The sequence below is a fragment of the Octopus sinensis genome, linkage group LG17 (assembly GCF_006345805.1).
Source record: "Octopus sinensis linkage group LG17, ASM634580v1, whole genome shotgun sequence".
In the NCBI taxonomy this organism is placed as follows: Eukaryota; Metazoa; Mollusca; class Cephalopoda; order Octopoda; family Octopodidae; genus Octopus; species Octopus sinensis.
The window spans coordinates 13,133,477-13,150,717 of NC_043013.1; the positions used below are offsets into that span (position 1 = coordinate 13,133,477).

The window sequence follows — 17,241 nt, forward strand, 5'->3', positions numbered from 1 at the left end:
GATAAAATTTCTTTATTTGTGTATAAAGGCTACCATTAGTTTCATGTTATAAAAATATCTTAATATCCTAAGAATTGTTCAAGCCGATCACATGGAGTAATGGTGTTCATCTTCAATTTCCATGTACACATGAAAAATCTCAGGAATAAACGAATAAGTCTCGCAGAGACAACAAGATTTCAAGGGGTCATACTCTTGAATGACAGCTTTTGGGTGTTTATCTCTCTTCTTTTTAACTTCTGTGACAAAACTGTGTTGGATGATGAATCTGTTTGCATTATGTTATATTCTGGATATATATAATGTTCATATGTTTGTGTGTTGAGGGAATTCCTCATAGGGGCATGCATCTTCAATGCGTGAAGTTCGTATGTTGTATGTATTCAATGTTCAAGTTCAGGGAAACAAATCATCTTGGTGAGATTGGTGAAGAGGGTAGTGCTTCCTCTTTGAAATATCGGATTATAAAATATTGCTTGTGTATTTAAGCTGTTATCTGTTGACTGGATGATATTTATTCTTTTAGTGATACAGAGTTCACATTTGGTACCCTGCACTCTGTATTTTCCGGGTTTTGCAATAATACTAGTTATCTGGGAGTTGCTTACTTCTCCTGCTTTTAATGTCCCTATCATATAGGATATGTATGTCACATCTATTTTGTTTTTGTCTCTGAATGGCCCCAGGTGGGTGTGTATCTTTCCTTGATTGAGTTGCCGTCATTCCGAGACATATCTTTGTTTCTCCATTGTGGTCCAAGATTTTGGCTAAGTGTAAAAGTTCTTTTTCTAAAAGAATTATTATTTAGAGTACATCAGTTTCTTGATCTACAGTTACAGTGTCTTTCAGGGAACTTCTGGGGTGTTTATTTTTATTGTGGTTAAGTATTATGACCCGATATTTGGGATGCAACATTAGCTAACTTTAACAGTGTTTATGGTGAAGATCTTATGGTGTTGGTGTGGGGGAAGTCACTGTTTGTTGATTTTAATAATTTGCAAGTGATGTTAGTGACAACATTCATGCTATAAGATGGGTTAAACTATAAGATTTTCCTCTGTGTCTTCTTGTTATATTTGCATAATAGATATGATAGTAGTGATAGTCGATTAGCAATGAATGTGGGCAATAGACATAGTATATAAATATAAATACATACGGGATAAATAATAAGGTAATACAATAATGATAGTGTCAATATTCAGTATGTGTAAGCAATGGATCGTAAAAGAAGCATCACTTATGTAGAGTATGTATGAACTGCTACTTACAGCAATTCTAATACACAATGACCAGGCTTATTTACGTGAAGGATGTAGGGTTCTGACTGTTTTTTTTTTTCGTTTGCTGAGTAGAAAATAAGTTTTTGATAAATTAACTTTAAACCCCTTTGATTCCAAGTTTTACTTCTATTCCTGGAATTTTTATTCTAACTCCGTTACAGAATCTTTTATGTGAGTACGACCCTCCTCTTCCTCATCGTGTATATATCTCTCTCTCTCTATATATATATATATAAGTTTAAAAACACTGAAGGACTGCTGCCGTAAGCGTGTGAATCTGAGCCCTGTGTTTTCTTTCATCCACGCCAGGAACTTACAAGCCCCACCTAGAGCATGTATACATATGTATGTATGTATGTATGTATGTATGTATGTATGTATGCATGCATGCATGTATGTATGAATGTATGCATGCATGCATGCATGTATGTATGTTTGTATGTATGTATGTATGTATGTATGTATGTATGTGTGTATGTATGCATGCATGCATATATGTGTATGTGTATTTATTTCCATTTGCACGAGTGTAAGTCTGTATCTATATGGATGTGTGTGTGTCTATGTATTTGGTACATGTTTCTCTTGGTCTTGCATGAATTTTTATATTACACTGTTTGTAGCAGTGTTTTACTTATCTATTTTTCTTCATTTTGCTTGACCCCAGGTAGCGTAATGTGTTGGAGTTGGGGGTGTTATTACACCATTCAAGTTTTCTGCTGTACCTCAATCTATCTTCTATTATGTGCGTGGCCTCTGTAATCTGAATGAGTGTTGTGTCTATTCAATATACCCATAAGATCTTAACTCCTATGTCATCAACCGAACTTCTGTGTTCTAATTGAGCATGTTGGTAGAGCACTTAAGAGTTTTTGTCCTCCTTGAGTTCGCGTCGGTTGTCACCGATCTGTTTTGTCTCTCTAATGTATATCGTTGTCCTACTTCTGTACCATCTCTCTGTATATCTAACTCCATGGAATGCATTCTTATTTTTACAGTCTATATTTTAATTTATTTCTACACACTATTCACTTTCTATCTGTACAGGGGTTTCTTTCTAATGGATATGGTCTACATACCAGGAATTTTACGGTGGAGTCATAGGTGTTTCTATTACTTTAATCAATAGATTCCTCTTATGCAAAGTTTTCCTAAAAAGATATGCTAATTCAACTTCAGGTGTACCATCAATGAACATGACACTCAGGTATTTTTGGTTGTCATACCATGAGTTCAGTGTACCTATCTCCTTCTTAGTTTTTTCTCTACGATATTCCAGAATTTACTCCTCTATCTGCTGATGGCATCTGCTAGTTCTACAGGAGTAAATCCTGGAATAGATCAGGACGGAGAACTCACTTGAAAACGATCGAGAATGATAGATGCTGATATTCGTGACTTCTCGGAACCATATCCTTGTAAAACTCCAAAACGAAACGAATCGCCCATCTGTTACAAATATGCAAATAATGTGAAGTCTATTTCCTGATGTGCTGCAGCATAGAACATGTAACGAGAAATTAAATTATGAATTAAAAGCAGCAAATGAGTGTATAAACAAAACAAAAATGCTATATGTATTTGCAATTGATAATGTTTACATTATTAGACCTGCTTTCAATTCATAACACACACACACAAATATATTTATATATATATATATTATATATATATATATATATATATATATATATATATATAAATTAATAATAAAATATTAATGAATAAATCCAAACTTACAGGGAAAAATCAGATTTAGGATTAAATCCAATTTTATAGTAAAATATTATATTATATTAAATTAGAGATAAAAACCACCATTAGGCAAATCATACAATGAAAGACTTAAGCCAATATATAAGATTAATTAATTTAAATAATATAAATTAATTAATCTTATGTATTGGCTTAAGTCTTTCATTGTATGATTTGCCTAATGGTGGTTTTATCTCTAATTTAATATAATATATATATATATATATATATATATTTGTGTATATATATATGTATATATATATATATATACACATACACACAATTATGTATCATCATTTAACCACCATCTTCCTTGCTAACGTAGGTTGGACAATCCAATAGGATCCAAACATCTGGAGGACTGTGTTGAGCTCCAATGCCTACTTTAGCATGGTTTCTATTTAGTGGGGGAAAAAGAGGAAAATAATCAGAATATAATAAAGTTGGATGGTACTGACTTCATAAACAAAGGAAGAAAGTCTTTGAAGAATGTAGTTATAGTTGGACATTCCTTAGCTTCTTACATTGGAAGAGACACTGACCTAGTTTCAATTCCCAGTTTCAATTCATTGTTTCAATATCTGCTTGGAGGGAATTAAGAAGTTATCATAAATTTGTATTTCTCTTCCAATAAAATTGTTGTCACGTGCTTCATATAAAACAATGAATATGATAAATATTAAACATCATCATTATCAGTTAGACATCTGTCCTTCTGTGCTGACACATTGTTGCATAGGTCTATTCGATTGTATATCACAATTCCGTTGATCTTCCATAATTTTATTTGTTAAACCCTGCATTCTCATGTCACAGTTGACCATTTCTTCCAGTGACTCTTCATTAATATTACCCTTCTCTGTATACCTCCATTATCTCAGTCAGATCTGTCAACGTAAAAAATGCATCAAAGACAGAGCAAGGTTAACATACAATGACTTTGTTGGCTTTGACAGTGCCATATTCCTTTAAGTTCTATTCTATCATGAACGTATCATATGGAATGGAAATTATGTTCTTGTAGAGATGAATAATCAGAAACCTTATGGAATATTGGTTTCATTTCCAAAACTTAGCACTTGGAGATGTAGAATGTTTAGTAAATTCAAGTTAAAAAGTTACCCAGGTTGGAAGTGCAATATGCTTTCAAGGGGGTGGACTACAAAATATTAAATAAACAGAACCATTTAACTGTTCTTTTTATTCATTTTCCCATTCATTTTAGTCATTTTTTAAAGATATATTAGAGCTATTCTCTTGTGTCTCTTTTAGTGCCTTATAATCTAACAAACTCACCGGTAAAATTTCCACTCATTTCCTTCTTTATTTTTCTAAGATTTTCACTGCATCCTGCAACCTTTTCAATAGTTTATAATTATATCTTTGTAAGTCTGACATGGCTTATAAGTTTTACACAAATGATTAAATTGGTTAAGCAAAATTCTGTTATCATGATGTGACACTGTTTCTATCCAGAAGATTTCATTCATTCCAGTCCCATGTCAAAACCAATGTACCATGCAAAAGATTGTAAATAAGACAAACCGAAATCATGTATATCTTTGTTAATAGCGATGAGATTATCTCCACCTGATAATCTTGGCTTTACTCGTGTCTTGTACTGTTTATATGTCTTCTCTATAATTTGTTGTAAATTTTGAGATTCTCTGTTATAGAATTAATGTCAGATGTTGGAACTCCATCATTCCTTTAAACATTAAAATTAAAATTTTTTTTATTTTCAGGATGTAAAGAAATGGATTCAGGAAAACATAAAATTGAGGTAATTCAAGCAATAAGCTCATAATTCTGATAAAATATTAGTACATATGTAGAAGGATTTCAGTTATACTACATAGTGAGTTGAAAAACTTTGGTCAACCAAGATTATCCAAGTAACTAGTTGGCAAAAACTTCTGGGGATGTCAGTAACCTCAAAACAACAAGCAATGAAGATAACTTAAAATTAATTGATTGTTGATTTACACATAAGTCTTTTCACATAATATGTTGCAAATATACTAAGTTGCTACACTTCAAAAACTCTTACACCATTAGATCACTGGTGTTATTTATCAATAGTGGAAAAAAAGTCAACAGAAGGCTAAAAAAAAATTTAGTTGGCAAAATGAGAATTCATCATTTCTGTATACTTAATTCTTTTAAGACAGCTCTAGTATTAATAATTTTAACAATCAGACTCATTTTTTTATTGGTGAAAGAAGTTCGAGTTTATGATATCGATTTCTTTCTCTGTTATGTAAAGAACAGATTGCTGTAAATCAACTCAGTGAGAAATCCATAGTGTCTGCTAATGATACTTCAAATTATACTCATGCATACAGAGAGAGAGAGAGAGAGAGAGGGATACAGAAAGAGACACACACACACACAAAGAGAATTCTACTTTCTGGCAAGAGACTTCACCAAAGTTTGTGTTGAACGTAAAATGACTTCATCATAGATAATGAATGATAGCCACCTCATCATACATTTATTGTTATATTCACTATATTTATATTTTCATATTTAGTATTAAATATGAGTTAAGGCGGCGAGCTGGTAGAAACGTTAGCATGCTGGGTGAAATGCTTAGCTGTATTTCGTCTGTCTTTACGTTCTGAGTACAAATTCCACCAAGGTTGACTTTGCCTTTCATCCTTTCAGGGTCGATTAATTAAGTACCAGTTGCGTACTGGGGTCGTTCTAATAGACTGTCCCCCTCCCAAAAATTTTGGGCCCTGTGCCTAGAGTAGAAAAGAATATTAAATATGAGTAAGTCTCAAAGGTTACATCAAATACATACTTTTTGGAGGTTTGAGATGAAGTTTAAAATGTCGTTTTATTGTTATTTAATAATTCAATAGATTTCAGTTTCCTCTGCTTCCAAAGATACTGAGGGGTAAGCAGCAATTAATGCATGAAAATGAGATCTTCGTGTTTCTCAGCAAAAGGAATTCAAAGAAGCAAAAATATGAGAAATATAAAACAAAGTCAATATATTAAGCCATGCGGAAATGGAAGACAACAGAGAGGGAGGGGGGAGAGGGAAAGAGAAAATTAAGGGAAGGAGATGAGGATTGTCTATGTCTTATTATAGATGGTTATCATGATATTGGATACAAGAAGTGTTAGTAGGTATGGAATTTCTAGTAGAGGAGAGTGGAGATGGGTGGTTGATGTTCATGTGGAACTCAGGTGAAAAAGAAATAAGGAAAGAGTAAATAGCAACAGGTGTGTGTGGAGAGATGTGTGCCACTATACAATATATATGTGTGAATTATTAGTAATATACATACACTTAGTGATTCTAAAAAGAAAGAAGCATAAAAGAGCTATCATATATTGTATGTGTGCCAATATACAATATATATGTGAGATTCAAGCAGTGTGAATATGTATGTGCACTTGTATGTGGTGGATAGAATATGAGGGAAGGAGTTGGATAAAAAAAGAAATAATCTTTAATTCCAGTGGGAGATAATACTTATAAAGGGACAGTTAAGCAAAGGAGGGGGGGTCAAAAAGTGAAAGGAAAAATTTAGGGGAAAATTTACCTTTAGGGGTTGATTCTTAAAAATTCACCTTTAGGGGTTAATTATGGCTGTGGATTGATGCCTTTAAAAAGAAAATCAATCATTGTTCACAAAGACTTTTATTGGATGAATTGGGATATCGGAGAAATCTGTAAACGCCAACAGCATGTTGACCAACTCCGTACACAGGTGTGTGTGTGCATGAATGTGTGTGCGTGCACATGTGTATGCATGTGTAAATATTCACTGATGAATACATCCATTAATTTTAATGTTGTACTTGTTTGTCAAATGACTTGATCTGAAGTTGAATGTTGAATCTAAAACAATTGCATCATGGGAATGTCATAATAGCCATCACATCATGTATACACTATTGATAGAGATGTGAGAGAAATTATCTACTAACTCTTATCTGGATTAAAAGAGTTTCTAATTTAAGCACAAGACCAGCAATTTTTAGGGGAATGGTTAAATTAATACCATGAGCACCAGCACTTGACTGCTACTTTATTTTATCAAACTCCAAGAGGACAAAAGACAAAGATGGCCTCATCAAAAATTGAACTCAGAATGTTAAGTATCAAAAGTAATATGTTTTAACAATTCTGCCAGCTCATCACTATACTGCCATTGTTTTTTTAAATTTTGAGGAAATTTTAAATAATTGATAATATTTATGAAAAAAAATTCTTTGGCTCAGTGTCTGATACTAATTTGATGAGACCTTTGCATTTGCAGGCAACAGTCACTGACATGTTTTGGTACTTTATTTTAATGACTCCCCAACTCCAGAAAGACAAAATGAAAGGTTGAGCAATGTAAAACTTGAACTCAATATAAATACTTGAAGCTAATACCACATGGTATTTTTTCTGACCCGCTAATGATCTTGTTGTTTACATATTTTAGTCTAATTAGATTTCCTCAGCAAAGCATAGCCTTCATCGGAGCTTGTCTTTTTCTTACTCACCACATAATTATTATTAATTAAGAACAGTTTTTATCAATTACTATGTTGGCTAATGCTGAGAATACATATATTTTGCCAATCCAGGTAATATCAGGTAATGTTACATAACTACAATAATTATAATCATACATTTTCAAATTTCATAGAAAATGAATGCTAATTTTCAAAATAAAAATATTTTTGAAATTAAAACATAAATTTTAATAGATTTTTCTGATTTGTTTATTTGTAATGTGTATATACTATCAATAATGATAATACTGTTTATATATTGAGGAACTACATTAGTAATAATATCTGATACAGTTAACTGTGACAAATACACATACCCAATATTACCTTTCATATGAATTTAATTGTACAGTAAGCAAGGGGGATAAATCCAATAAGATCAATATTATCTTTCCTTGGGCAAGAGGGGAACAAATAGAGAGAGAGAGAGTGAGTGATAAAAGGAGACACACAACCGGACATCTCATGCAGTTTCTTTTCACATCTACTTAATTCAATTTTTATATTGTTAGTGTGGGGATCTAGTCTAATGGACACAAGAGATGTGTGTATCAGTGGTACCTGGATAGGGTGGAAAGAGAGCAACCAGTTCTGTGGAGCAGAGGCTATTGTAGTAGTGGTAAAAAAGGCAAAGAGAGGACACAGCACAACTATAGGTCAGAATTTAGTGTGTATTGGTAAGTGACTTCATGCCAGTCTTATGAGACCTGTATGTGTAAGAGCAGCATCATCCCAGATGTGGAATCACTATTCCCCAGTGTGCCTCATTTTTCTCCATTTACTTCTGATGGCAAAATGTTTCTTTGCTTTTCCTTTTAAGTTCATTTGGCTTTTGTTTGTCTTTGATAGAAACCTTAGAGACGAAGAGGCATCAAATCCCTGTGATGCATTTGGTGAGGTAAAGTTTGTAGAATATGATCAGAAAATTGCAAAGGTAATTGTTTTAATGCTTTTAAATATTTTTATTGATAATACTTGTCTGTAGAAATTTTATTGAATAATCAGTTCATGATTTCGGCAATATATTTGTATAAGCAACGTTTTAAATGCTTTTTGTGAATGTTTTTACATACCCTTTTCTTTTTTGTACAGTTGGTTTTTATATTTCATATTGGTGTGTATGAATTATTAGTAATACACATACACTTAATGATTCTGAAAAGAAAGAAGCATAAAAGAGCTATCATTAAAGGTGGTGATTGTAGTGAAAAAAATGTCTTCGCAACATCGACTCAACAGAGGATCTAGTCTTTCTAGTTGGCAGCACTGAAGAATATAAATGCATGCGAATATCCATGAATCATTAGGAACGATTGCTATAATGCTTAAAATACTTGGCTGTATGAGATATGGCTTTGTTACTTCTATAGTGAATCAGATTATAGATGAAGGTGAGATTCCCAGTGAATGAAATTACAGCATAACAGCCAACTGTTGCAATGGTAAAGCAGATGCTAGAAAAAGATAAATATACAGAAGTATCAAACTGCTGGACAAGGGTACAAAAGTTATGGAAACAACGAACGATCAAGTTAATAGATGAAAAGTTAGACTAGATGAGATATAGTTTGGTTTGGTTGCTTTCTATAGACAAGTATTAAAAATGCCCTGTTTGGGTGAGGTAAGTGCAAGAGAAGTATCTGGCTAAAATTGTGTTCAATGACCTGTAGAAAACCTTTGACAGAGATCCTTACTCTCTCTCTGATCTGGTGGTCACAGAGGAAACTGGCAGTTGATAGCCATACAAACCATGTACAGAGGTGCTGTTAGAAATTCCATACAGTGTAATTAGTGCAAATTATAGAAACACAAGTCTTGCAATAGTAGCAGAGTGTAAATACTTAATGAAGGTCAAAACAAATATACATGATTAACAATTTAGTCATTTTTATAAAACCTCGGTATGACTAAACTTTCAATCATGGATATTTCTTATGATCTTCAGCGAAAATTTAGACTTATATTACATTCTGGCTCTGTGAAACTCATTGGAATTTGTGTGAACATCCGAAAATTTGATCATTTAAACAAGTTTTTCCGAATTTTGCTTTGTACATATAAACTTACACCCAAACCTTTTATTATTTATTTATTTTTACCACTGATATACAAAACGTTGTTGAACCAGCTTGATATTTGAATAAATGTATTACAAAATTTTGAAACACCCACACAATTTGAGATTTAGATGCATTTTCAAACCCCAAATAAATTCTGTCATATATATATATATATATATATATATAACTTTCTCCAGAATATTCTTATTCTAGCAGATACGCTCACAGAGCATCCACCCCCACTACTGTCTTGGTCACATAGGTAACAGAAGATATCAACTACTTCAAGTTTTTTACCCTAGCATGTGATGGAATCTGTTTTCTGTGCATTTTCGTTGTTTATTGCACTTGTGCAGCTTCCACACACAGAAACTATCTTCCCATGTAACTTTCCTTTGATATTGCTGTACCTCTTATGTGTCTATAGCTTACAACAGGTACATCTTATAGGTTTTCTACCTACGCCTTTTCTACAGATCAAGCAGGGCCATCTACTCGAAGGGTTTGTGTTTTGTCCGCCTTATATATATGTAAATCCTGAAAACACATAAATTCATGAAATGCAAAAAGCAACACAAATCGCTAAAGTGACTTCTAACAATTGCGAAGCTTTACACAACAACCACGAAACCAATGGTTAAAAATATAAACGCCCAAACTGTGCAACATACTCCAATCTACTTGAAGGCTCGAATTTCCTTTCCAAACAAGGAGAGGGGTCACAATTTAAATCAATTTTACTTATGCTTCTAAGAATCTAATTTATGTAATAACCTGCTCGGATTGTGGACATAACTATATAGAACAGACAAGTATGACATTGAGATTGAGAACCACTTTACATAAAGAACAGATCCGATTCCCGTAATACAGACAGATTCCTTTAAGAGAACACATAGAGAGATGTGCAGGTAACATCAAACCAGATTTCACAGTTTTCCCTTCTACCAGCGCAACAATACAATTTCTATACAAATAAAGAAAATTTATTCAACGAAAAATACAGAACACATCTAAATATGCACGCATAACCAGCTTTGTTCTCTATACATATTTTGACTCAAGATTGCATTACCATCACTGTACATATTTCTCCCCACTACTCTAGCTTTTGAAATTTTGTGTATATATTTCCCTCCCCCGGCACCGAAAGATGAACAGTTATCTTCCCTGTCCACAATGATAACGATCACCAATTACCTCCCATTAGAATTTTATACTTGTTGAATCATTCATTCATAGATAAAGAAAATTTTCTTAAGAAAATACGTAATTAAAATAATTTTAATGTCATGATTAGCTAAAACGAAACCAGTCGACAAACAACATAAAATATATTTTAAAAAAACTAAAACTATGTAAAGTGTGTGCATTTTCCTTCTTTAATTTCTTATATATATTACAGCTTACCACGTGAGGATAATTGAAATTCCACCCTTTCTGTTACTAAATACACACACACATATCTATATATATACATACATATATATATATATATATATATATATATATATATATATATATAGGCGCAGGAATTACTGTGTAGTAAGTAGTTTGCTTATCAACCACATTGTTCCGGGTTCAGTCCCATTGCGAGGCACCTTGGTCAAGTATCTTCTGCTATGGCCTCGAGCCAAGCAAAGCCTGAAAGGAGCTTTGAAAGAAGCCTGTCCTACATATGTATATATATATATATATATATATATATATATATATATATATATATATATATATATATATACACATTATTATGAATTATTATAATTTTTCTATTGAGAAAGGAGCCGGTTTCCAACAAAGATACCAGGCTCCATCTTCGAGATGTAGTTAACACAGACAAATTCACATTTGGAACTTGAGAAAAGTCTTGCATATTTTTACTGTTCCACTCACAGATTGAACTTGTAATCTACGAATCAGCCAGTCAAAATGCTCTTTCGGAAAATCTCAATTTATCCAGATTCTCTTTGTATTTATGTATGTATGTACTTATGTTCACACGCATGCATGTACTTATGTTTTGTGTCTATGTAATTATTGATTCTTGTATCTACCACTTGGACAATAATCTATTTTATTGTAATGATGTAATGAATTATGTCGATCTTAACTGAATTATAATTATTCTCAACGATATACCTCATTGATATTAGAATTTTATTCTGTTGTAGCAGAACTATTGGAATAAGTATTACAAAACAGAACAGAGATTACAGAAAATTTTGTAGAAAATAATTGCATCAAGAAATGGCTAATTCTAAATTTTATATTCATGACTAATTCTAAGGTCTGGCCATATGGTGCCAAAGTAGCTTATATGTAGTTTAGATCCAAGAGAGTCTAACCGTTTGATGCTTCGCTCCTGGTATGGCTACTTCATGCTGGAGGCAGGACTTCTGAAAAGGTTTCAGACTAACTGTGTCCCACAGTGTGTCGGCACATCGCCAAGATAGCAGGACCATCATCCGTCTGAAGAAATCAGACTGTCCAACATCGGAACAGACACATGCATGTCACTGACCAATGAGTAATCAACTTACGCTACAAAAGACGTGCTACTAAATGGAATGTCTTGTTGCTCATTCGTCCAGGAGAAGCCATTCTGCTATCCCAGGAGTTTCTTCTAGAGAGGCCCCGACGACAGAACAGGTCTATGTGGTGTGACATTAGTCGTGCCCAAGTACATCTGCAATTACTCATAGGATGGAACCCGGTGAATGATCGTTTGCTGTCCACCTGTTTTCCTCATTGCCTATACCCCACAGACTTCGCAGAGAAGACAGTCAAGGGCGACTACTGCAACCAACTCCAAAAGTTTTAGGACCAGTCCCCACCACGATATCACCCCACCCCCTGACGGACATCAGTGCTGCCATCTCTTCTGCCAGGTTCCCTTCGACAAACTTATTCCAGACTCAAACTATTGGTAATTGCCTCCTGCTCCAATGCCGCAACAACAATTTCTATATTGCAGACACATTTTCCTCCAGCAGACTTGATCATCACAGGACTTTGTACAGTCCGGACTGTTAAACACAGAGGGTGATCAACTACATCATCATCTCCGCTGCTAGAGGTCATTTCTCACTAGCTGCCGGCTCTATAGAGGAGATCAACTCGGCAATATCTACTATCGATTGCTGGTGGCGACACTCACGTTGAAGTTGCGAGCTGACTCTGCCTCAAAGTACCAGCAATGGCCCGATTCATTTTGTGTCTGTAATCTCAACATTGCCTCAACAGTTACGTGATTTAACAACAATCACTTCACTTCCGTGTCCAAAAATGAGACTATCAACTGAGAAATTTTCAAATCAAGTGTCAAAAAGTTGGAACGTGATGTCCTGGTAAACTCATTACCTCTTCTCAAGCGACCCTTGATCCTACTGTGGAGGTCGTACACAAGTAACTGCTGCAGTGAGGCTCACCTATGCAGTAACACAAATGAAAACAACCAGCCCAACTGGATATGCGACGACTCCATTCAGAAAACTGGGAGAAGTTCTGGGCGGGAGAAGCTGAGCACCTGGATGCAGCAGCAAAGAATAACAAGATCAGTCTGATATTCAATATGCTCCACAGAGACTGTACCAGTCTCTACTTTAAGACCACCTCAGCGAGGGATACCAATAAAATGTAGTCATCGTGGAAACCACCTGCTTCGAACACTAGAAGGAGAACTTCGGCTTTCTCTGTCACGTATCTGTCCAAATCGATCCCAGTCTAACCATCACACAGCCCCAACCAACGACACTTGTAGACTCGATCCTGTTAACTCTGATGAAGTCAGTGTCACCCTGAAGAAGATCGACAACCTCAAACACCCAGGAATCTGCACTGTAGCCGCGGAGATGTTCAAGCCGGATGGAGAAAAATGACTCAATGGCTCAGATACATCATCGACCATCTATGGGTATCCGAGCAGCTCCTAAATGACTGAACTCAGAGTATTATCCTCTGCGTCAGAAAGCGGAAGGCAACAAACTCGTCTGCAGCTACCACAGTGGCACCACCCTCCTTTCCATCCCCAGTAAGCCCTTCATCAGGATCTCTTCTTGTCATTAGAAGCACACACCATTCACAATAAGCCAGATTCATACCGTGTTGATCTTCTGCAGACCATACTTTTGCCCTTCGTCTCGTAGTTCAAAGATCTCGGGAGGTCCGCAAAGATCTCCACCTCTACATCGCCTTTATCGACCTTAAGGTGGCTTTGGACACGGTCGACCATGCATCCCTCTGGAAAATTCTCGAGCTCGACGGTGTGTCTCCCATGATCACTACCCTGTTCTAGTAGCTCTATAGCAGTACCGAAAGCTGGGTTTAGGTGAACGGGAATGATTCTGACTGGTTCCTCCTCAAGAGCAAGAGACAGGGCTGCGTGGCCGGTCTCGACCTCATCATCTATGTCATCGATTATTTGGTGAGTGAGTTTCTGGCGTTACCTTCTGAAACTACCATCATACCGACCTGGAGTATGAGAACGACACCACCCTATTCAGCAACTCGATTGACGAGCTAAGGGACGCACTGACCATATGCAGAGAATCAGCAAAGCTTGGCTATCAGGTGAGATGGGCGGAGACCATGCTGATGCATGTAGTTGAGAGCTTAGACCCTCTTCTTCCCTATTGACCCTGACGTCGTGAAGTTTGTCAACTCCTTCATCTATCTGAGCCCAACAATGGAGATCAATCGCAGATGTGGTTTGGTTACTGGGGTCATGTACTCCCTATGGAAGCCCCTTTGACACCATTATTCTATCTTCCTCAACGCGAAATTCTCTATCTACAACGCATCGGCCCTCGCCAAAGACCCTGGCAAAGAAGATTGGTGACGTCGATAGCAGAATATTTGAGAACATCAAATGGTACCATCATGTTTCCAACAAAGAACTGCATGTGCGCATGCATCAGCCCCCAGCTTCTCACCTCACAGCTATCCATCGAATTCACTGATACGAATGTTTCCTCCATCTCCTGCTATATCCTCCTACCTGGGTTTTGCTCCCATTCGATCCTGAAGCTGTAGACTAGGAGAAGCCTCATTATGGCTGGATGTGGTTGGAGCATATGTCCAGAATACTGACGTCACCGTGGAGGATGCATTAGGGGCAGCTACGGGACAGCCAGTGATAGAGCACCGGTAGACCTGGTCGGTTCTACGCATGGTGATGTCTCTGTCACCACTTACCTGGGAGGATCTCAACCACAACAAGCAAGAGCTTGAAGCAACCAGACATGGCTAAACTCTACGTATGAGAGAAACATTGAAATCTGTTACAATATTGAACTTATATAACAAGATAATGAACATATTATAATAAATGATTATGACAATAACATTTATGGCTGATAATCCTTGAAATTGTTGCTTGAATTTTCCTGACTTCCCCTGTGACAGAACAAACCCACAACATTTAAAAGACTTAATGTCAAATAACGCAATTCTCAATATTATGAATACAAATGTTAAATCATCACAATGAAATCTTTTCACCAAATTCCCCAGTATTTGAATGTATTTTTCGCATTGTATCAAACATTAGGGAACATTAATTAAATGTTTTTTTTTTTTACATATAGTTTGTTCGTGTGGATCACCAAACCTCCATGGATATTATAATTAATTTGATAATATATCAATGGAATTTCTCATTGCCAAACTTACTTATTTCTGTGATTGGGGGAAGAGAAGACGTCCAGTTGAATGAACCTACTAAAGAAGCTCTTGGGCATAGTTTAGTTAAAGCTGCAAGAGCAACAGGTAAAAAGGTTTTAGCACACTTATTGTGAATACTACTACTACTACTACTACTACTACTAATAATAATAATAATAATAACAATAATAATAATAATAATAATAATAATAATAATAATAATTCTAACCGGGCCCCCACCTGCAAGATCATGCATTGTTTATCTTGATATGAGATCACCATGTCACGGACATACGGTTGTGATGCATGTGTCTGGTGTATCTTATCAGACGAGTAGTCATGATGGGTATACTGGCTTCGTATATTTTACCTCAGTGTCACTTTGATAGCATGCACTGCTCTCTCACTCAATAATAATAATGATGATGATGAAGCGGCTGGACGTATTCTTCGCTGCACTGAGCTGTCAGCAGCTGAAGACACAGAAACACTAATACAACCCAGCAGGACAACTGAAAAATAACTCTAAAAGACTGGAATATCTAAAGTTTCATGCGAGTATTTTGAATTTCCCTGAAAATAAGTTAAGGGACTTACATATCTAAAGCTTTCGAATACATAAGCAATCAGCTTTAAAACCTTTAATATCTACAACTTCTGTGAATACCTACCATTTCCTCCTGAGTATTCGAAAATGTAAACATCCTCTTTATTCCAAGAACACTACAGTTTTCTCTGTTCGGACAGACAAAAGATCATCTCCAGTAAATTTTTTAAATTTCAAATCTTTAATTTTCTGTGAAAAAGTTTTACCTTCCTTTTCTTTCCGTTCCTTTTTCCCTGAATATTCAAAAATGTAACCATACTTTTAATGAAGAAAAAAAACACTACAGTTTTCTCTGAACGGACATACAAACGAACACCTCAGAAAATTTAGAAACGTTAATATCTCCAGTTTTGTGCGAACATTTTGTCTTTCCTTCTTCCCTGACTAACAGAATATGTAAACATGCCTTTTATAGTAACAACACAATTAAATGCAAGATAAAAAATTAAGTAAGTAAGCACCTGCCAATATATACATACTGCACAACTACAAAAACTGTAAACCACAGCAAAACTTTTTAAAAGAAAATAAAAATTCCAAAAGAAAAAGAAAAAGAAATTCGGAAATTAAAAAATCCAACAAGGTGAACATCTCTTCCTCCTACTATTCCCAAAGACTGGAATATCTACAATTTCCTGTGAATATTTTAAATCTTCCTCAAAATAAAATAAGCTAGGAAACTTACCTACAGCTTTCAAACACACAAACGATCAGCTTTAAAAAAAGACTTTAATATCTACAACTACTGTGTGAATACCTATCCTCCACACCATCTGCCAAATCTATTTATACACCTGTAGAATATGATCTATTCACTAAAATGCTACCCTATTATTTCCTCCAACAATGATATATTTATGATTATATCAAGTACAAGACAAAAGTTGAAAATAAAGAACGTTTAGTAAAATCTTTTAATAATAAATGGAAATAGTAATAATGAGAATAACAATGGTAGTGGTGGTGATGTTGATAATGATAAAAATAAAAATTATAATAATATGCTGCAGCTACTAATACTAAATACTACTAACACTACAATGATACTACAACTACTACTATTATGATAGCACAGGACTCTGAAACCCAACTACCAAACTTACCAGAACCCCACCCCTGCTGCTGTTGCTGCAACCACTGCTGCTACTACACATAAAAACAATAATAACTGTGATATCAGTGATGATGATAATAATAATAATAATAATAATAATAATAATAATAATAATTATCATGTACATTGTTTTGTCTGGGTATAAAAGATGGGCTACAGCAAATATTCTGCTCAATACCACAAATTTGCTTGTCAGTTGTTTGACCTTAACCAGTTGAGCATGTCCCTTAGTGGCTGACG

General features: G+C 35.0%; 1 protein-coding gene across 1 annotated transcript in view; it reads left to right on the forward strand.

Annotated features, from left to right (window-relative positions):
- The window catches only part of LOC115221041, a 248,440-nt gene that overhangs the window by 94,041 nt on the left and 137,158 nt on the right, over positions 1-17,241 (forward strand). Inside the window, exons 23-25 of the mRNA XM_036510314.1 lie at positions 4,784-4,821; positions 8,409-8,493; positions 15,205-15,385. Of these exons, the coding sequence (XP_036366207.1) occupies positions 4,784-4,821; positions 8,409-8,493; positions 15,205-15,385 (304 nt within the window). The remainder of the gene's footprint in view (positions 1-4,783; positions 4,822-8,408; positions 8,494-15,204; positions 15,386-17,241) is intronic.